This window comes from Paramormyrops kingsleyae, chromosome 25 (assembly GCF_048594095.1).
Source record: "Paramormyrops kingsleyae isolate MSU_618 chromosome 25, PKINGS_0.4, whole genome shotgun sequence".
In the NCBI taxonomy this organism is placed as follows: Eukaryota; Metazoa; Chordata; class Actinopteri; order Osteoglossiformes; family Mormyridae; genus Paramormyrops; species Paramormyrops kingsleyae.
Window position 1 is genome coordinate 11,838,569 of NC_132821.1, and position 22,215 is coordinate 11,860,783.

Sequence of the window (22,215 nt, forward strand, 5' to 3'; positions counted from 1 at the left end):
CAACAAAAGAAAAACGTTAAGACCCCCCCAAACTGCTATTTTTGTCTTTTTGGGGGGGGGTCTGGATCTTGATCGGGGGTACGTACCCCCCAGTACCCCCCGTAATTCGAACCATGCGTGACAGGATAACCAATCAGAAGCATCGAATAGTTTCAAACGTTCGTCTGTGAAAATAGCAAAAGAGGATGTTTTATATAAAAAAACATGAAAAGCAATAAAAACACTTATTAAAGATATTAGCAAGGTTTAGCATACAATCTTATGATGTAACTAAAATTGTAATCATGAATATTTCCATAAGTAACTGTAATTTAATTACACTTTTTTCTTTAGTAACTGTAACGGATTACAATTACATTTTTTTTGCATTTAAATTACAAAGCTCCGTCAAGATTACTCACGTTAACTCTTACAAACTCTGTAAACAAACTCTGCGCGACCGCTACAGTCTGGTTCAAATGTTCATTCAGTCCGAACACACTTCAGAACTAAAACAGTCTCTGACATTCTAATAAAACGTCAAATCTGATATCAGCACCTTGCATTTCGCGGACAGAAGGCTGAATGTATCTGCTTCCAACAACAAGTCATTTCGTTCATAAAACGCATTTGCTGCAGCGATTTTACGAGGATCCGCAGACCATCTGTGACTCCTGGTATTAATCCATTGGAATTTTAACCTTGTATTCTACACGCAGGATACTCAGTGTGTCTGATGTGAAGTACCGGGGAGAGTGGTATTCAGCGGCTGGGTAATATAGCCCACAACAGTAGGGAATAGGCGGCGCGATTTTTCATTGGCTAGGCTAAAAAATATTCAAAATGTAATAAAAAACAGTGACACCAATGAGTACATGCAAACGTGAAAGTATGAGCCCAGAAGCTATTTCTATTAAATTTAAATCACATTTTATTAAATTTAAATTACATTGAAATTACAGTTAAACGTAGTCACACGGGACTGCAAAATCAAAGCCGGCGCGCCACCTTCTGGTCATTGAAAGGTACTACACAGGCGCGCACCCTCCACGTAAACAAAATGCATTTCTTTCACTCACGAAAAACATTTCGTCTACAAAGTGACGTTCTTCCATTCAGTTCCAGTGGAGATCTTGGAAGAGTAGTTTACGTGCATAAGCAGTTGTTTACGTGCGTAAACGTGTGTAAGTTCTAGAACCCAGAGTAGAAATTTGATCGTTGTCGGACGATCATCTCAGTTTGACATTTTCTGCAACACGCATTAACTGCAAACTTCTTTTAGTCACCAAAATGTGCAAGGTTAAGAGAGTAGTCTACCGTGTGGAGGTCTTTTATGAGCAGGGGGGCGTTACACGGTGTATCGAGTTCACCATCACAAAGGGCAGAAAAAGGTGCTTTGTCAAATATGACGCACCAAATGCCATCGTGAAAGCAGGGTCTGAGTGGAAGTTTGCTGGGCAGTACTTTGTGAGAAGTATTGTCCAGAATTTTCTCTCATTGGACCACACTCTGCATCAGTGCCTGGAAGCATGCAGCCCTCCTGCTCACGATGATTTCTGCAGCCCAGCTGCAGAGACTGAGACAGGTAGGCCTACTGCATCACCTGTAGATCACACACCTTTCCACTGAGTGACTAGCCTGTGCCCATGGGCTAAGCTGAGGAAGGAGGTAAAAAAAGTGGAACAAATGCCTGTACTCACCATGCAGTATTGTTTTCAGGTGTGGGACCTGAGGCAGACAGTAAGGGAGACGCCACTGAAGCTGTGGGTAACAGACGTGAGAGTTCTGTCCTCGTTGAGGTCCCAGAGACCAGCATCAAGGTACTGAGTTTAATCTTAAGGGGGCAGTTTCCCAGACAGGGTTTAAATTAAGTCAGGGGTTGCCCTTAAATCTGGAATAGTTAATCATGGTTTTAAAAATGATTAATTACTGATTACTACTGATTGTAGTAGACAAGATCAATTTAAAATCACCTATACTAGTCTGAATTAGCTGAACTGAGGTTGTCTTTAAATGCAATTTATAGGCAAATGAAGAACCCGATCAGTTGGATGATTCACGGCCTGGAATAACGGAGAGCCAGCCAATGTTGGAGAACATCTCAACTGACGACCATCCGGAGGGTTCAGATGAGGTGTCACACACATCTACCTCAAGTATGTGAGAACATTTCACTTTGCCTTTTCTTTCTCTACTTTAAAACTTTCATTTACTTCTGTGTCATCTGATATGAAATATCTCTTCATGCAATCTGCATTTATTTGACCATACATATGGACTTTTCTTGTTTCAAGGACAAAATGATGTGGACAGTACTCAAGACCTGCAAGTTGATTCACCGCTCACATCTGCAGGAGCAAGGGTGGCAGTGTCAGCCAGTACTGCTCACCAAAGACTCTCTCTCCAGGAAAGGCTGGCAATTGAATTTTATGAGCAAAAGCTAAAGTATCTGCAGGAAGAGCATGATATTAAAATGAAGATTCTTCAGTTACAATTGGAAATGCTGATGGAGAGAAAGATGCAACCGTCTCAGATGTCTCATCAGTACCAGAAACAAAATAAATAAATATTGTCGTCTTAACTCATGTTGGATGTTATGGCTGTTTCTGTATCATACCAGATAAAATGTACACTTCTGCTTTTAAATTGTATTTGCTGATTGAATAAGAAAATTTATCTGATCCGAGTAGAACGATGAAAATGTAAATAAAGTCAACAATGTGGCACAATGCAAAAGCATCTCTGTATGCAAGTCCATCTCTATAGTCTGTTGTAAATGGTGGAACATCTGCATTGTTGTCCTCTTCTCTTGGAGGATCTGGGCATCCATGCATTTCAGACATTTGTGAAGGACAGCTGTTGCAGTGATGACAGTGCAACAGCTTCTTAATTTGAACCAAAGTGCTTTCCCGAGGCACTGACATTGACTCTTCCAAACACCAAATGTGCTCTACTAGACTGCTAGTGTGCATGAGCCTGGTTGTAGTGACATCACTCAGCTGTTGGGTGAGAGCATGATGTAAACACAAAATTCTTCTGAGCATACGCACTGTCATCAAGCAATATTCCATTATGCTCTCCTCTTTCAAGCTGAGTATACAGAAATGATTTAATGGAAATTCACAAATCATGAGTTGCATCTTTCCAATGTTCAAGGATGTTTGAAAACTGTAACTTTGATGTGCGTACACCTTGCGCAATTATGGAAAAAAAGTTTTTGCGGTTCCTATATTCCTCAGCATCTGGAGTAGAGGTATATTTTATGGGAAGATGAGTTCCGCCTGTGTCTTGTACTTAGTCTGAGCTGTAGGGTCAGAGAAGATTATGTAATGTGCTCTTAATTCACATATTGCCCTGTATACTCTGTGAATGACACTACACCAGTACCCAGTCTCTTGGTGAAAAGTGCCACACGCTAAAAACCTTAAAGTTATAAGTACGTGGACACAAGCCGGAACAGATTTTCCTCTTTGGATCATAGATGGAAGCCTGGCCTCCAAAAGAGAAATGATCTCCATTGCATTTTCTTTATGCCTTCAAAAATGATTTTGAAAATTACATTCATGAAAATGTTGCAATGGGTCATTTCTGTCAGCAAGAACTTGTCTATCTGGTGGTTGTCACGACAGAACACTCAGAGGGAGTGGGGAGAGTCGGGCGGAGCGGAGCTGTAACAAAGACAAGGGTGAGAATCGCTCGGAAGTGGCATGACCAACAATAAGTTTAAGTAGCTGGGTAGGCGTGGTGCTAATTAATTGCAGCCGTGCCGTCAGCCGTCATGACAGTGGTACTCGTTGATCTTAACTGACATAGGTTAAATAATCCATGTGTCTTTTCTGACAAGCAGCATTAATCTGAAGTTAAACCTGCCTCCTTGGAGGCTTAATTTAAGGCATCATTTACTCCTGCAGTCACTCTAATCTTCCATCAGGAAATTGGCTCAATTAGTTCAGGACTAGGCTAAGTCCAAAACGGTTTCAATCCTTGACTGAGAAAGCATACTTCAGTTATTCTGGATTAAAAGACCTTTTTATTCTAGGACTAGGCTTAGTCTCTGTCTGGTAAACCGGCCCAACGAGTTTAATGCTTGCTGGACTAATTTGTTTCAGAGTCATTAGGAGTTATTGCAGTTCAGTTCAATTCAATTTTATTTATATAGCGCTTTTAACAACAGTCATTGTCACAAAGCACTTTACGTTTAACCGGCCAGAACCCCAGCAAGCAAGCCTGAGGCGAGAGTGGCAAGGAAAAACTCCCTCTAGCAGGAAGAAACCTTGAGAGGAACCTAGACTGGGAAGGGGACCCCATCCTCCTCTGGGCGACCGGGGAGCATGAAAGGCGAGTCTAATGACTTGTCCACCCTGTCTGAAATCCTCAACCATAGTCCCCTTACCAAAAAAATCATCCGTAACCTGCCTGAATGACTACCGGCCAGTAGCGCTCACCCCAGTCCTGATGAAGTGCTTTGAAAGACTGGTCCGGAGTCATATCATGTCCTTTATCCCTCCCACCTTTGATGCCTACAGAGCAAATAGGTCTACGGAGGATGCGGTAGCTGTTGCTCTTCATGCTACCCTGTCCCATCTGGAGCATCAGGGGAACTACGCACGTCTCCTCTTTATTGACTTTAGCTCTGCTTTTAACACCATCCTCCCCCACAGACTGGTGTGCAAACTGTCACACCTGGGACTCCCCTTCTCCACCTGTCTGTGGATTAAGGACTTCCTGACAGACCGTAAACAAAGGGTTAGGGTGGGCCCCCATATCTCCTCAGCAATCACTGTCAGCACTGGCTCCCCCCAGGGCTGCGTGCTGAGCCCCCTGCTCTTCACGTTGTACACACACGACTGTGCTCCCGCCCACAACAGCAACACCTTTGTCAAATTTGCAGATGACACCACTGTGGTGGGGCTCATCTCTGGGGGAGAGGAGTCTGCTTACAGGCACGAAGTGGCACGGCTGACATCGTGGTGCACTGACAACAACCTGCTCCTGAACACAGCAAAGACCAAGGAAATTGTTGTGGATTTCAGGAAAAAGAAAACAGACACCAAACCACTTTACATCAGTGGGGACTGTGTGGAGAGGGTGTCGGACTTCCGCTTCCTGGGTGTTCGTATCACTGACGACCTGTCCTGGGGCGCAAACTCAACAGAACTGGCAAAGAAGGCCCAGCAGAGACTTTACTTTCTGAGAGTCCTCAGGAAAAACAACATCTCTCAAAAACTGCTGGTGTCCTTCTATCGCTGTTCCATTGAGAGCATCCTGTGCTACTGCCTCTGCACGTGGTTTTCCAGCTGTACACTAGCACAGAGAAAAACATTACAGAGGATCGTAGGAACCGCCCAGCAGATCATCGGCTGTCATTTACCCACTCTAGAAGAACTGCACAACTCACGCTTCCTCAGCAGAGCGAAAAACATTTTAAAAGACCCCTCACACCCTGCTCATGATCTGTTCCAACTGCTGCCGTCAGGCAAAAGATATAGGAGCATTAAAGCTAGGACAAATGGACTATACAGCAGCTTCTACCCTGTTGCCATCAGGGCATTGAATATCAGTTAATTTTTTTTTTTTTTTTTTTCTTCACCTCAATTCTACCTCATGTGCAATAAGGACTCGTGCAATATTGTCCCATGTAGAGTGAATGTTGTCTACACTGACATGTTGTTATTTATATAAATTTTTTATGTCCGACATGGGGGTTGCACCTAATTACGTTGTACTTGTTACAATGACAATAAAGTTATTCTGATTCTGAAACTGCATTAACATTGACAATAATTTGATTCCATATAAAAACATAAGAACTATACAAACGAGAGGAGGCCATTCGGCCCATCGAGCTCGCTTGGGGAGAACTTAACTAATAGCTCAGAGTTGTTAAAATCTTATCTAGCTCTGATTTAAAGGAACCCAAGGATTCAGCTTGCACTACATTAACAGGAAGACTATTCCATACTCTGACTACACGCTGTGTAAAGAAGTGCTTCCTTAAATCCAATTTGAAATGTTCTCCCGCTAATTTCCACCTATGACCACGAGTTCATGTATTTGAACTAATGCTGAAGTAACTATTCGGTTGAACAGCATCCAAACCTGTTAGAATCTTATAGACCTGGATCATGTCCCCCCTCAGTCTCCTTTGCTTGAGGCTGAACAGATTTAGCTCAACTAACCTTTCCTTGTATGACATTACTCTAAGACCAGGAATCATTCTTGTGGCCCTACGTTGCACCTTTTCTAAGGCCGCAATGTCCTTTTTAAAATATGGCGACCAAACCTGCACACAATATTCTAGGTGAGGTCTCACCAAGGAATTGTATAATCTTAGCATTACCTCCCTTGACTTAAACTCCACACACCTGGAGATATACCCCAACATCCTATTGGCCTTTTTTATTGCTTCCCCGCACTGGCGAGAATGAGACATGGAAGCATCAACATACACACCAAGGTCTTTCTCATATATCAGCTACCTTTATTTCAGTAGGTCCCATAAAATACCTGTACTTTATATTTCTGCTCCCTATATGGAGTACCTTACATTTGTCTATGTTAAATTTCATCTGCCAGGTATCGGCCCAGTCACTAATTAAATCAAGAAAGTTTTAAAGTCCCAGTTGGTTTCATGTAGTTATCTCCAAGGAGTCCAGGTGAGGGTTCAAGTGGTGTAGTGTCGGCTCGGGATCAGCTTGGAAAAGAGAAGATGGAGAAGAGTTATTGCCCTACACCTAACCTAACCTCCGGCAGTACTAAAGTAACTATGGCAGCCTGGCTAAAAGTGAGACCTGGAAGGAAGCACAGACACGAGGGTTTCCAGGGGTTTTGGCGTCAAGCCAAACTACCGTCAACAGTTCAGGTGTTATGGTCGCCAGCCCATCACAGGGCAGGGAATAACCCAGGAGTGGGCGCCAACACATCCACCTCGTAACACAATCCTAATTGGCTGCCTACCTGCAAGGATCTATCTGTAGGGGTATGTAGGGTACGCTGAACAATCAGGGCACAGCAGGCTCATCACCCAGGCGGGATTAAAAGCCCTAATGGAGCATTTCAGGCAGAGGGTGAATAGAGATGTACATTATGAGAAAAAATATGTGCTTTTAGAACATTGAAGCATGTACATATATTCTTGTAGACCCCTAAAAATTGAATTATGAACAGTGAATATGAGCATAGTAATGGCCTTTTAAACAACATTAGGTTGCTGTCCATGGTGCTGAAAACCTGGATTGGCAAGTTTTACATGAATTTTTTACCCTCTTTAACTGTAACCCTCTTATTTTGTTGGCAGTGAGGCTCTGTGAAGTCTACAGGGGTGGGTATAGAAAGGATTACAGTGGGTAATAGGTGATTTACATTAACTTTTTACCAGTGGCAGAACCAGAGGGGTGTCCGTGGTGGCACTGGACACCCCTGACATCCGATTGGCCACCCCGGGTGCCACCCCAAAATTTTATTTGCTGCTGGCAGTTCCTGATGCTGATTGACATCTCATTTGTCTAAAGAAGTTTTTGAATTTTGCCGGCAACGCTGCTCAAGCTATTTTCAAATCAAAGACGAGCCGAAGACAATAGCATGGTTTCAAGGTAAGACGAATAATAAAACATCATATTTGAAATACGTTTTATAGTTTATTGTAAGGTTTGTTTGCTGAGTAACATTTACTATCCGCTGTGTAAGTTAACGAGGCACCGACAACATCAGTTAACTTAATGAGATTAGAGAGATCAATTCGCACTTTAGACAATTAACGCTATACTTCATCTGTGCTAGTATTACATACACATACCATGTATTTAAGTTATTATATTTAATTTACGATGCTCAAATATTTTGCTAATATGGGGAAGTAATGTTAGGCTAGCTGTTTGTGAGTTAAATTTAGTTGAAATGTAATAGCCAGCTCATATACTTTCTTCAGAATAATGTTATTTAGATCGGTTTCTGATTTTAATGCGTGTTTCTAACTGGATCAGATGTAGCCAGACTGTAATATTTTTGCACAAGGTCAATTAAACATGAAAAGAAAGGGCAAGATATCAGACTTCTTTATAAAGAAGCACAAACAGGCAGATCAGGTTCAAACAGACCCTACCCTTTGCACTGGATCCCACAGCAGCTCCATACCTGAGACTAGTCAGAGTCAATGTGGTCAGACTTCAGGTCCACCAGCAGGTCAGAGCATCTACCAGGCAATCACATGTTTCAACCAATGTTAGAATTTAAGCTGAGCTTTTGGAAAGTTCAACTAAAAAAATCAAATCCTGTCATTACTTATTAACTCACAACAAAGTGAGTAGATGATGAGTAAATTATTATATTTTCATATTTTGAATTAATAAAATAAAATAAAACTTTTGAATTCCTTAATTTACTATTTCAACTTTATGAGTACAGTGTGTGTGTGTGTGTGGACCCCCTGAAATAGCAGTGGCCACCCCATGTAAAAAATTGTAGCTCCGCCACTGTTGTACATATGAATACTTAGATACCCGTACTTCCTCTGACAGATTCCTGAAGTACCACACTGTCATGACCGACCTCCGGCACGACAGCAGAGGACTGTGGAACGACGCCAAGTTCTTCATGGAGGAACTGAGCTCACTACAGCTGAGCTGTGCTAAGCTGGCATGTAAGGAGATCATTCAAAGGAGGTAAGTTCCATTGTTATATTTCATTTGACATCATGATTTGCTTATAAATTCTGCCCATAGTCTCCTCCGTCTTACTCGCATTTTAAAATGTGGACTGTATAAATCAGGATTGAGAATAATTGATTTTTCTATAGGCATGCCATTCTGACAGAGAAGAACCCTCTGAATCCAGAAGATTGCTGGGCCGTGCTGAGGGCTGCCAAGCACGACTTCTTGGCGATCGTCGGAAAGGTTTATCCAGAAGAAACACCCCTGGAGTTGAAAGAGTGCTGCCTCCTGCTCTACTACCTGGAGGCCATTGTCATCCTGAAGCATCTCCAGCAAGCAGGCGTGGTGGAGCACATGACTGTAAGTATTGTACTCTTTTTTTGTCTGTCACTGACACTTTTGCCGTTACCTTTATTAATCAGTGTGACGTCCTTGTTTTGTGCAGGTCCAGGAGTGGATGGAGAGGACCAGAGTCGAGTCGGGCTACACGGTCATTGGGGTAAAGGAGCACAGATCGTCCACACGACGAGTGGCTGCGTTTGCCCTATCCTCTGAGGAGGAGAAGGTAAGTTATTCAAACTGGTTGAGATTTATTTCATATTTTCTGCCCCAACCAAACAGCACCTTTTCAAAATTAAATCCTTGTTCATGTTTTTCCTCTGTCGACAGTGGTTTGATACCTACTTCAGTCACGTGCGTCCGCAGCTCCTGGCCTCCAATTGGAGCAAAAGAACCACCGATCACCAGGGGGGAGATGAGAGGTTCTTTGTCTCCACCTCAGGGAGGCCGATATACAATGCATCAGCCGACCTCCACCGGCTGCACCAAAGGTAAGCTAACCATCGTGATGCATTTCCCTCACAATATGTTCTGATTACACGTTATCAGGCGTCATGTGAGAAGTATTAATAAAGGCCATGTTAATTTTGCACTTTAGATACCAGCTGGACCCAGTGACCAGCCAGACAGCCTGGCGAGTGTTTGGGACAGCCACAAAGAACATGACAGACTCTGAAAAGACTTTGGTGGCTGATTATCTCAGTCATTCTGCTGCGACGGCTAAAAATGTGGTGGCAGCCAGTAAGCTGCTGAGCAAGCTGGCAGGTGACTTAAGGTAAGCATGTTTTATGTTTGCTGTCGGACTTTCAACACACACAATCAAAGCCCTCATAACTGAACACTAATCTTAAACTGTTTGTATTTCAGTGCCTCCTCTGCAGAAGAGGGAACCATCCGTGCTACCCGTGGCGCTGTGCGGAGTGCTGCCCCCGGATCAAATCAACGGACCGACGTCCAGGCAGCATATGACCGGCTTCTGCAGACTCATCCGGTGACCCTGGATGGAGACGTGCCAGACAGGACCGTTCGTTCACAGACGTCAGGCCAGTTCCAGAGGCAGCTTTACGAGCGCTGGCTGAAGGCCCAGATGAAACTGCGCGTGAAGCATGTCCTCTGTTGAGTATTGTTATTGACACTAATTAATTACCTTTTTACTGAGAAACTAGTCATCTTGACTAACCAACCAATTTCATTTGCTTTTGACAGCACACTTTGGCAGACGGGAACCCACAGAGTCGAGGATCAACGCTTGGATAAAGAAGCAGGGTTGGAAGGGCAACGTCCCCAGCGCTGCCAGGATCCTAAAAGACTGGAAGCCCACCGGATCTGTGAAGACGGCGTCTGCACCGGATCTGTGAAGACGGCGTCTGCACGACCCGGCATTTCCAGGCTGGTGAGGTGGTCTGTGACTACCATGGGCGGGTAGTCACAGCCACAGAGGGCTGGCAGATCCACCAGGCTACAACTGAGGAGCAGACTGGGTATATGACAGTAAAAATAATCACATGTGCATTGATGCACACGCACCTCAATGTGAGTGCCACCCCAAGAAGCAAACTTTTGGACGGCTAATTAATCATTCCAGGAAGAAAGCCAACATTCGGCCCAGGCTCTGCACCGTGGAGATGGACGGGAAAGAGCAGGACGTCATCCTTTTCTTAGCTCAGAGGAAAATTGATCTTGGTGAAGAACTTCGTTTTGATTTTGGTGTAGAGCGAAAGTCATTCAGAGGAGAGGGTTTAGACCTATGCTGGGTGTAAAAACCTGCATGGGGCTCTGTACATGTGTGGGTTTATGTACAAGAAGTTCTCCACTGACCTCAATATATAGTTAGACAATGTATGAATTTGTGTGACATAATGTAAAAATATGATCTTCCACATTAAACTAGAGATTGTGAAGCCAAGTGAGTCCAGCTCTATTAGGGTACGTTAAAGATGCTGCAGTTATTCATGTTACACAGTTTACATACCGCTGACACCAATGCCAACTGAAACCAAACATGATGGAGAGAATAAAACCGCTATCAGTCCTACAGCAGAATTACCTTTTTTTGTAGACCTGTGTAATATATGCTCACCTACAGCAAAGAGTCTTAATGTTAATGCTTCTTAATATGTAGTTGTCCTTCATCCAACTAGTTTTAGAGCAACACATCAAAATGTTAGGCACATTGTAGAAATATCTGTCCTCCTGCTGCTGCTAGGGCTTCTGTTTCCTTGATGGCTGTTTCACACCTCTCTCTGATGCACACACAGAGGTACCCGCCCCCCAACACACTGGGAACACAGCCATGGCTGACCTGCAGGTCACATAATCAAATAGAGTGAGTCAGATAAACGTAATAAAGGTCTTTATTGCATTTTTGCTATAAAATGTGCCTATACTTTTTTTTTAACAGTGAGATTCCTGTCTTCTCAAAGTTACACCATTCTAAGTCGTACTGTTAAATTCATATGTCTCTGTCTGTGTCAACACATGTTGACCACAGTGACCTACACATATAAGAACACAAACATATAAGAAAACACAGCCTGAAGTATTACAACAGAAATTCTCAGGTCACTTCCTTAAGCTGAGAAGATCTCCATTTGTGCTGAAAGCACCTACACTTGGGAAGGCTCTTACAGTCTGTAAGCGTGCTTGAAATGCAGCCTGTGTGGACCACTACAACAACAGGCCACACAGGGGATTTATTAACTAAATTAAAGTACGGGATTTATGCTCCACAAATTGCCCAAAACACATGTTTATAGCCCGACTAGATTTAGCTGCAACACTTGTCACCAGCTAAAAATCAATAAGATTAATACATAGATTTATATGTAATATATGTCATAGTCATAAACACAGAGTGCGAGTAAAGTAACATTTTGTTAAGCAATGGCCAGGTGCTGGGAAAAAATAACCTTTAAGATACTGATTATCACCCCAGTGGTCTTAGAGCAATGCAACAAAATATTAGGATCATTACAGGCTGTGCCTGTCCTCCTGTTGCTGCCTGGACTTTTGTTTGATTGATGGCAGTTTCACACCTCTGTGATGCACACAGACAGCTACCCATCCCCCAGCACGCTGTGAAATCCAGACGTCACACCTTGGGCAGATCTGCAGGTCACATATGCTGTTCCCTTTATTTTAGCTTAATCACAAAGCCTGTCTGCTCAAGGAAGTGTGCTTTCATTTTATAGAAATTAGCAAAAAAAATAAATAAATAAAACATAGCAGTATCACAGAGGTCAAAGCAACGCCATCGGAGAAAATAGCAGGCCGAATCTGCAGCGACATTACACAAAAAACATACAATGTACATGGGGAATCAGGGTTCGATTTTGCAGAGGGAGTCTGAGAAACGGCCCCCTCTCATTTGTAATTTTCTTATGTTCTTATGACATTTGTGAACAAACATTCATTGGAGACTGATGTGTAAGCATGTTTTCACGCTATTCATTTAATTCTATTTTTTATAAATATATCAGTCTTGTGTTTCAATATATTTTGTGAATATGTGTCTTTCATATTTGCAGGTCAGTCAGTGTGTGGGATAATTTGTATAGATATGGCAGGCTTTTGTGAAGGTTTCCATGTCACACACAAAGGCTTATTTGAGCTACCAGTCTGAGTAAATGCAAATGTAACAGGCTTCACAGGTAATTGGTGTGTTTGCACAACAAAAGTAGGAGGGCAATGGAGCTAATGGCTCAGCGAGAATCTGCGGCAGGCCTAGTAGTGCTAGAAAATTTAGGCAAATTTGTGCAGGTTTAGTAGTTCTGGCGTTAATGACTTATTTTGGAAGTTTTTTTTTTTTTTTAACCAGTAATGCCGATAGCTCCATTGGATGAACATAAGAACATAAGAACATAAGAAATTTACAAACGAGAGGAGGCCATTCGGCCCATCAAGCTCGTTTGGGGAGAACTTAGCTAATAGCTCAGAGTTGTTAAAATCTTATCTAGCTCTGATTTAAAGGAACCCATGGTTTTAGCTTCCACTACAATAGCAGGAAGACTATTCCATACTCTGACTACACGCTGTGTAAAGAAGTGCTTCCTCAAATTTGTTTTAAAATGTTCTCCCGCTAATTTCCACTTATGGCCACAAGTTCTAGTATTTAGACTAATATTGAAATAGTCATTTGGCTGAACGGCATCCAGACCCGTTAGAATCTTATAGACCTGAATCATATCCCCCCTTAGTCTCCTTTGCTCAAGGCTGAACAGATTCAGTTCCGCTAACCTCTCCTCGTAAGACATTCCTCTAAGACCAGGAATCATTCTCGTAGCTCTTCGTTGCACCTTTTCTAAGGCAGCAATGTCCTTCTTGAGGTATGGTGACCAAACCTGCACACAGTATTCTAGGTGGGGTCTTACCAAGGAATTATATAAGTGTAACATCACCTCCCTTGACTTAAACTCCACACATCTAGAGATATAACCCAACATTCTGTTCGCCTTTTTTATTGCTTCCCCACATTGGCGAGAGTGGGACATGGAAGCATCAACATACATACCGAGATCTTTCTCGTAATCAGCTACCTTTATTTCAGTGGAACCCATAAAATATCTGTACTGTATATTTCTGCTCCCTGCATGGATTACCTTACATTTATCTGTGTTAAATTTCATCTGCCAAGTATCAGCCCATTCGCTAATTAAATCCAGATCCCGTTGGAGCCTCTCTGCTGCTAGATTAGTATCTGCTACCCCGCCCACCTTAGTGTCGTCTGCAAATTTAACCAGTAAAGAGCAATACACCAAAATTTTAGGAACATTTTAGACTGAGCCTATCCTCCTGCTAATACTAGTAGTCACTGTATGTCAATTTGTCTGTGTCAGAACAGTACGGATTAGAACAATCTGTGGTGCCATCTGTAATGCGATCTGGGCCCTTTAAGGCTGGCTCGCCGCAAATAGTGAGCGAGCGCGAGTGTGCGTTAGAGCAAGACGGGGACGGGGTGGCAATTTCAGGCAGAAATTTCAGGGTAAAAAGGGGGAAATCGAAATTGGATCATATTAGCAATGTTGCTCAGAATCGCTGTAGCTTTCCGATGGTATGTGGGGGGACACATAAGAAAACAAACATTCATTATTACATTCTATTTACGTTAAATTGCGATCTTCCACATTAATCAAAAGGTAAAACTGACATAATTACAGCCTCGATATCTTATATTAAAGTCACCCGAGAGTCACAAAATGGTTTTGAAATGGCAAAGACAGACACAAATCAAATGTATATGAGCAGCAACATAAGGGATCTGTTGTTTGGGTTAATTATATTATAGTATACACTATATATTTGTGGTGTGGTGGCGAATTCGTGCAGAAGTTTTAGAACTGCACTATTCATTTATCACTCTATTTAGAAATATAAATTCTAAAAGTTCGTAAAAGATTCATCCTTCTTCAGGGCTAGACATAAGGATTTAGGAGGGCACAGCCACTTTGGCCTTGGCTATTCATATTTTTTCTAGGGCACAAGGCCATTAAGCCTGGGCACAAGGCCAAAATCTGGAGTAAATTAGCCGTGCATGTGCATCGCAGAGAGGTGAAAAACAGCAATCAAGGAAACAATAGCCCTCATCTCAGAAGCCGATGTTAACGGCTTGAGTAACTAACCTGCTTGATTCAAATGCTGATGACTCCCAGGCTGAGGAATTTGTAACTAAATAGTTGGATTAAAAATATTTGCATCATTGTAATTTGCTCACAACTACAGCTAACTTGCTTAATCATAATTAGCCCTTCTGAAGTCTGTTACCCGTCATCTCAGATGTTGATGTTAACCGCTTCAGTAAGTAACCTGTGGGTCGCACTGGTAAAATAGTTGAGGTTATTTTTCCTTAAACGGTCATCATGTTTTTATGCTCCACAAATACTGTAGGTTGTCAGCTTTATTTGCCTGTGTACATTTTATATTGTCTGTCATTGCTTTGACCTCTGTGATTTTGCTAAGGTTATCCTGCTAATTCCCTTGCAAACTGTAAAATAAAAGCGTGATTATTTGAGTAGATGGGCTGTGTGTTTCAGTTCGTCACGTGCTTTGGTGTATTTGCGGTGTATTACAGGTCAGTGTGCCATGCATCAGATAGGTAGTGGCCCAGTCTATAATGCTCCAAATATTTTGAAGGGTTACTCTAAAACTGCTGGGGCTATTGACATGTGTCTGGTCTCTGTGTGGACCACAAATGTTGTGCTTTAATTTGATGCTTAATTTGGCTTTATAGCCTGAGGTAGGAGCTCAAACAGACCTCATTCTAGGCATCCGTACAGATTGTCAGGCCCTTCCGAAGTCTGTTGCCCCTCATCTCAGATGTTGATGTTAACCGCTTGAGTAAGTGACCTGTGGGTCGCACTTAAACTACTGTAATACTTGGGGCAACGACAAGGTCGTAAACTTTATACATTGCCAAAAAAAAAACAAAATAATTATACTAGAAAAGTGTCACTTTATTTCACATTTAAAGAGTTATTTCACATAAAAACTGCATACAAGAAAATAGTACAGTGCAATCAGGATGTACTTGGGCCAATTGATTAGAAATTAAGAGCTTTAAATTTGATGAGTGAATAATCTGCCCGACCTTGCATGGTGGAATAATCTACCCACATCACTTTTGGGAAGAGTAGCAAACAATCAAAATGATGATCTTGCCAAAAATTAACTACATGTTCTCAATGGTTCTCAGTCCCTCTCCCCTGAACGATTTCCTCTGCACCCCATAATCGAACAACAGTTCCTCCCCAACATTAATCCTGTTCAGGGCCAAAAGCAAAATAACATCCTGTCCCCCGACGGCTGGGCTGTACAGTCTTGGCCGGAGGTTGGCCTTATGGGAATGATTAATCAGCCGGCCAAAAGGCTGTATGCCCGGGTGACAGGCACACTCAGACTTATGGCTGTTCCGGAAGAAGAACATGTAGCCAGATTCTTCTTCCTTCGTCGATGAGTGAATCCGCTGGCCCTCAGTGGCTGTGACTACCGGCCCGTGGTAGTCACACACCACCTCACCAGCCTGGAACTGCCGGGTGGCGCAGACTCCCTTCCCCTTCCCCGCAATGTCCATCACCACAAGTCCCTTCCACTTCTGGTTGTGGATGAGCTCCTGGATGTGGCTAGAGTCCACGGCAGTGTCCACCGAACCCACTGGTCTCCAGTCCTTCAGAACGCTGGCCGCGCTGGGAACGTTACTTTTCCAGCCTTGGTTCCTGATCCAAGCGTCGACCCGGGACTCGGTGGGCTGCCGTCTGCCAAAGTGTGCTGTCAAGAACAAAGTAAATTGTTGTTAGTTAAGAAGCCTATGTAGATAGGACCGTTTCACAGTAAAAAATGTCATTAGTGCTACAAACAATACTCACACAAGACATGCCGTACGCGCATCCTCATCTGGGCCTTCAGCCAGCGATCATAGAGCTGCCGCTGAAACCGGCCCGACGTCTGCGAGCGTGCCGTCTTGTCTGGGATGTCGCCATCCAGGGTCACGGGGTGGGTCCGAAGGAGCTGATCGAACGCTGCCTGGACATCCATCTGTTGGTTGGATGCCAGGGCAGCATCCCGTGCGGCACCACGGGCAGAACAGCTGGGCCCTTCCTCTCCGGAGTCAGCGCTGAGATAAAAATAAAAAAACAAAAAAAAATAACCCACAAACGTTTAAGGTTAGTGTTCAGTGGTGAGGGCTTTGGTTGTGTGTCTTGATGTTGGTAAGTGTGTTGACAAACAGAAAACATGCCTACCTTGAGTCACCTGCCAGCTTCTTCAGCAGCTTACTGGCCAGCACCACATTCCGCGACTGCTTCATCCGGTAGTGCTCGTCAGCCGTCGCAGTGGAATGAGTGAGGTAATCGGCCACCAAGGACTTCTCTTGGTCCGTCAAGTCCTTGGTGGCCGTCTCAAAGATGCGCCGGGCCGTCTGGTAGGTGACTGGATCCAGCTTGTATCTAAAATACAAAAATACATTTATTAATACGTCTCACACAACACGTATGTAGAACATATTATAGGGGGAATTAATCATGACGATCAGCTCACTTTTGGTGCAGCCGGTTGAGGTCATTCGAAGCGTTGAACGCCGGCCTGCCTGCGGTGGAGACGAAGAACCGTTTGTCTCCTCCCAGGTCATCCAGTGTCGTCCGGCTCCTCTTGGAGCTCAGGAGCTGTGGCCGTACCTGGGTGAAGTAGATGTCGAACCACTTTTGGCAGAGGAAAACAGATTAAAATCGCTGCTCTTGAAATAAACTATGAAATAAATCTTATCAAACTTGATATACTTACCGTCTCCTCCTCAGAGGACAATGCAAACGTGGCCGCTTGCTGCACCGACGTCTTGTGTTCCTTCACCACAATCACCGTATGGTCGGCCTCGGACGTGCTCCTGGTCATCCACTCCTGGACCTACACAATACAATGATGTCCCACTGATAAATAAGAGTATCGGCAAAAAGGAAAAGTGAAGACAAAAAGAATACAACACTTACGGTCATGTGCTCCACCACGCCTGGTGGCTGGAGATGCTTCAGAATCACCGTGGCCTCCAGGTAGTAGAGGACAAGGCAGCACTCTGCACACTCCAGGGGCATCTCCTCCGGATACACCTTGCCAAGGACTGCCAAGAAGTCGTTCTTGGCAGCCCTCAGCACGGCCCAGCAGTCCTCTGGACTCTTCTCTGGGCTCATCCCCGTGAGAATGACATGACTATGTGGGTGGGAGAAGAAAATTCAATTACTGTCAATCCTAATCAATACAGTACACATTTTAATAAAATGTGCTCACAATGTAAAATGGCTCTGCTTCTCCATGCAGTGCACTCCAGGAGCAGTGAGGGAGATAAAAAAAAAACATTATGAGTGTGTTAAACACAGTAGAGGAGATGTATAATCAAATCATAATATGGAATTTAACGGGTGTTGACAGTTGAACTTACCTCCTTTGCGTCATCTCCTTACTCACCAACTTTGCAGAGCTCTGCTGGAGTGAGCCCAGGTACTCCACGAAGAACATTGCCTCATTCCACAAGGCAATGTTGTCACGCCGGAGGTCGGTGGCCACGGTGTGGTACTTGAGGAATCTGTCAGAGGAAGGACAGGTATGTAAGTATCCATATGTACATAAACTTGTACATGCCACCATGACAATAGTGGGAGGACTGAACTTCCTTGAAGAAAACAGATACGACAATACAACACAAACCTACAATATACTGTTAAAAATCTACATGCTACCAACCTCTTCAGGCTCTTCATGTAGTTGACCTGAGTCTGCCTGGAGAGACCAGCCTCAGTCAGCTCCCGAAAGAAGAGCTTCGTCCTCTCCCTCTCCCTCAGAAATTCAAGGGATGGCTCTTCAGGGTTCACAAAAAACATGAACCTGCTGACGTTTTCCACCTGGAAAATAAAATCGGCATTACTTAATGAATATATTGCGTAGATATAAAGCTCCAAAAAATAATAGAGTGAACTTTTATGGGAGACCTCACCGTCTGCTTGAAATTCTCAATCAGGAGATCCTTCTCCAAGTATGCGGCGAAGCCCTTCAGGAGGGGATGGTCCAGAGAATGCTTCCGGTACAGTCCCTTCTCCTGCATCATGTGCCTGGAGGTCTGTGGCCACTGCACCTCCCGGGTACTGCCATGTGGAAAACATATTTCGTCTTAAAATTGCACCTTCAATTGGCTCACAAGCAAAAGCAAAAGGTATCAATGAAGCTGCAAATCCGAGACACTCATACTCACACTTGAAAGATCTCGCCGTTGCTGACACTGACTGCGTCCTCCGACTGCTCAGTCGCCGAGCTCTCCGGTCGCTGCACGGTTGTACCAGCCACCACAGGAACACTGCTGGTCTGCGCCGCTACTGCTGGGGAGGGGGTGTCAGGCACCACCATGTGGCGACGCTCCAGCTCCTGGATCATCCTTTCAGATAAATAAGTAAATAAAAAAAACTGTTAGTAAATGTCATACTGAAGAAACGAAGCGAGATGTGTAAAAAAGACTGAAGAGTTTTCCCACCAACCTGCTCATAGGATTAGCATCATCCATAATGTCTCGCAGGTGCCTGTAGCTGAACACCCTGCCCCACTGCAGAACTTCAAGCGCATCCTGCTTTGCCTTCTCCACTACTTCTTGGATGGCTTCTTTCGAAGATCTCTTCATGCACACCCTAGTCAGATGCACCGAGAGGCTTGCCTGTGTCTTCTTGCACACGGGGCAGAGCAGGAAATGCCTGTTGGAAGTACTGCGGATATAAAAAAAACAACAAAAAAAAAACAATTAACAGTTTTATGTAACAGTCAAGGAAGTGTTACTTAAGATTAGATTTAATTAATGTTTTTCAGGACCCATTCCAGTCATCATCATCAACATTGTTCATTCCTCAGTGGTTTGGATAAATAACATTTGCATATCTATTGTCATCCTGATGGGTCCCAGACTGAGAAAAGTAATTAGTAAACTACATGATCACAACTACTGAAAGATTTTTACTAATTACAGTCGAACTTCGTTACAACGTACCTCGGGGGACATTAAGAATTTGTACGTTATAACCATAGTATGTTGTAACCAGGTCCCTCAAAATGAATGGAACGGGGGCTGCATGCAAGAAGTGCGGCCGGCGTGGAATGCTTCGTGAGGATAGGTTCATACAGTTAGGCGCGTTGCTAAGCGATGTAGATGGCCGGCAACAGCCGATTCTGAATTGTGCACGCGCTCGGAAGATGAGGCTGTACGTTGTAACGATGGTCAGTTTGCCTATTTTCCTCTGAAAATCATACGTTATATCGAAGTTTACGCTGTAAAGGTGTATGTTCTAAGCGATACCGGCAAATGGAATAATGCAATACGCGAATTCGGGACATCGAAATTTGAACGTTGTATTGGTGTAAACGTTATAAACGGGGTATGTTGTAACGAGGTTCGACTGTAGTTACATTTATATCAAGCAATATAAGCCCTTATATTTTAGCAATCTGAAAGTGCTACAGAGTAAAAATAAAGAGATTAAACAGGAGAATCTATAAAATGTCTTTCTAAAAAGATGAGTTTTTGTAATTAAAAAAAGTTGCTTCTGTACAAAAGGCCCTCGACTGTTAAGTGTTCAGTAATAGAAATTCTTATTTTGTTGATTTCGCTAATTCATTTATAATGTTACATGGAAGCAGCCATTAGTTTATTGTTTCCATGGTAGCACGTGGGCACGCATGGCGCGAACTTAGTTGCCGTCTCCATTTATTATTTCTGTTCAGTAACAGTAAAGGTTAGTAGCGGGGCTAACTGCGAGTGCTAATCCATTGTTCGTGTGCGTAAATGAACAAAGGGTAAGATAACCAAATTAATATTAATCTTTATGTTTGCGCCTTCAGTATACGACTAGTTATATTTATTTCTATGCAATTGTTCTATTATCCGTGAAGTGATCTGTAAATGCGCGTTCGCTTCTTTCGCGCTGTGAAGTATTGTATGTTAAACGTGAGTTCGTGTATATTCTCACTGTTAATGTTAAGGTAAGAAGAGATTGTGCTTATATTGCGGGGCACATTATAGAACGCAGTGCTGTGCTTGTATAATTAACCTTAGTATTCAGATTCAATTATACGCGAATGGAGAGATCGCGGTGTTCATGTATGGTTGTAAGCTGACCTTGTTATTGGTAGTTGCTGAGTGTATACTTACCATACCTTTGTTTCTTTAGACCACACACACACATACAGACACACCCCCAAGCACCCACATCAGCACCTGTGTCACGCGAGCCCAAAAAAGGGGATGTTGTACTGGAATGAATAAAGATTCATCAGGATCCTTGAGCCTCAAGTGGTGTTCTGGCCGACACTCCGGGATACACATGACTAGAATCCAACCCAGCAACTTCACAGAGTGATCCTAACAGCAGTCTCCACTACATTGATGGTCCTTCGAGCCGGATAATAGTGGTGTGTATCCTTAAAGATGGATCCTGCTTCCGAGTATGAGACTCAGGCTGCACGTTCTAGGAGATGCATTCGGCCCCCTTCCCGTTATGAAGATTACCACGTAGAGTATACCAATTACCCTTATCGCCAGTATGGAGAAAGGGAGTGGACATCTGACCAAGAGAGCCCGGACAAGATGACTCCCCTCCCCTCCCCCCAGGGTTCTCCATCTAGTCAGAGGTTAAGGAAGGATGCGACTCTTCCAAGGACGGACGGAGACTATGTGCTGGGAAGCCAACTGCATAGTTCAGAAGGTCAACTAGCCCCCCCGCTGCAGTTGGAGCAAGATTATGAGGAGAGACTACAGGAGCACTACACTCCCCAGCATCCACCTCAACCCCGTGAGCCCCCTACCGCCGATTTCAGAAGAGAGTTAATGCAATTGCAGCAGGAGCGCCTCCTAATGCAAGAATCCCAACAGCTCATGACGTCATCATTAGCAGAGCTCCGGGCTATTAGGGCTGAGGTGAAGCAGTTAGTGTATACTGCTAACAGTCTGCAGTACCATCCTCCTCCTTTCTCCAGTTCTCAGCATCAGGATGTACTAGAGCCAGCTCCACACGTTAGAGGTGAACTAAGTAGAGAAGTAGAAGAAGAGTGCCACCCTCCTTCTGCCCGACCAGGTATGAGAGAAGCTGGCCCATCCTTCAGCACTCCGCCTATGGCAGATCGACTGAACAGAATGATGAGTGAACTTCAGGTCATGAAGGAGGCCATGGTAACCAAAGGAAACCAACCGGCCCAGGTGAGATCACCAATCTACACAGCCTTCCGTGACTCCCCCCTCCTTAAGGACTGGCAAGAAAGCCCAGGTCATCAGCCCCTGATGTCATCCATACCTGTACGGTCTCCACCACAGTTGGGCATCACGCCACCTCCCCTAGTACCTAGGAGTTCTGTGCTTCATCTAGCCCAGCCGCGTCCCTTTAAGGATCACTTTCGGCCAGGGCATCAGTTTAAACCCCAACAATATCCCTCGGGCAGCCCAAGGCCACAGCCACCACCGTTACAGCCTTTCAGCCACCACCTCATGCCTGAATCAGCCTACCGTGGGCCACGTCCAACGATCCCTAACCTTACATCCCGGGATCCCAGTGAGTTTGCCCGTCTTAAGATTGCCCTGGAAAACATTCTACCAATAGATGGAACAGAGTTATTTAAGTACCAGGTTTTAGCCGACCACCTGAAACTGGAGGAGGCAAAGTTGGTGGCTGATGCCTATCTCCATTCCACCACTCCTTATACTGACACTATGATTGCTTTAAATGACAAGTTTGGTCAACCG

The 22,215-nt window shown here is 43.9% G+C and overlaps 2 protein-coding genes across 2 annotated transcripts; both read right to left on the reverse strand.

The window, feature by feature from the left end:
- Positions 1 to 15,581: 15,581 nt before the first annotated feature.
- LOC140582674 (N-lysine methyltransferase KMT5A-A-like) lies at positions 15,582 to 16,552 on the reverse strand. The gene is made up of 2 exons (XM_072706918.1): positions 16,325 to 16,552; positions 15,582 to 16,226 (listed from the first exon to the last, which is right to left on the reverse strand). Exons 1-2 carry the CDS (start codon positions 16,491 to 16,493, stop codon positions 15,631 to 15,633), a joined length of 765 nt encoding a protein of 254 aa, XP_072563019.1. The 5' UTR covers positions 16,494 to 16,552; the 3' UTR covers positions 15,582 to 15,630.
- Positions 16,553 to 16,695: 143 nt separating this feature from the next.
- LOC140582751 (uncharacterized) lies at positions 16,696 to 18,252 on the reverse strand. Its single transcript, XM_072707064.1, has 6 exons — positions 18,189 to 18,252; positions 17,736 to 18,030; positions 17,441 to 17,657; positions 17,238 to 17,357; positions 16,995 to 17,155; positions 16,696 to 16,903 (listed from the first exon to the last, which is right to left on the reverse strand). The coding sequence occupies exons 2-6, from the start codon at positions 17,759 to 17,761 to the stop codon at positions 16,696 to 16,698; spliced, it is 732 nt and encodes a 243-aa protein (XP_072563165.1). The 5' UTR covers positions 17,762 to 18,030; positions 18,189 to 18,252.
- Positions 18,253 to 22,215: the final 3,963 nt, after the last annotated feature.

Excerpts from the sequence above, each read along its gene's own strand:
- LOC140582674 (XM_072706918.1), bottom strand. The coding sequence starts at position 16,493 with ATGGATGTCCAGGCAGCGTTCGATCAGCTCCTTCGGACCCACCCCGTG. Across the intron at positions 16,227-16,324 it reads GCGCGTACGGCATGTCTTGT|CACACTTTGGCAGACGGCAG; the intron begins GTGAGTATTGTT and ends TGTTCTTGACAG.
- LOC140582751 (XM_072707064.1), bottom strand. The coding sequence starts at position 17,761 with ATGGAGAAGCAGAGCCATTTTACATT. Across the intron at positions 17,156-17,237 it reads TGTCCTCTGAGGAGGAGACG|TGGTTCGACATCTACTTCAC; the intron begins GTAAGTATATCA and ends CTCTGCCAAAAG. Across the intron at positions 16,904-16,994 it reads CTCAACCGGCTGCACCAAAA|ATACAAGCTGGATCCAGTCA; the intron begins GTGAGCTGATCG and ends TTTGTATTTTAG.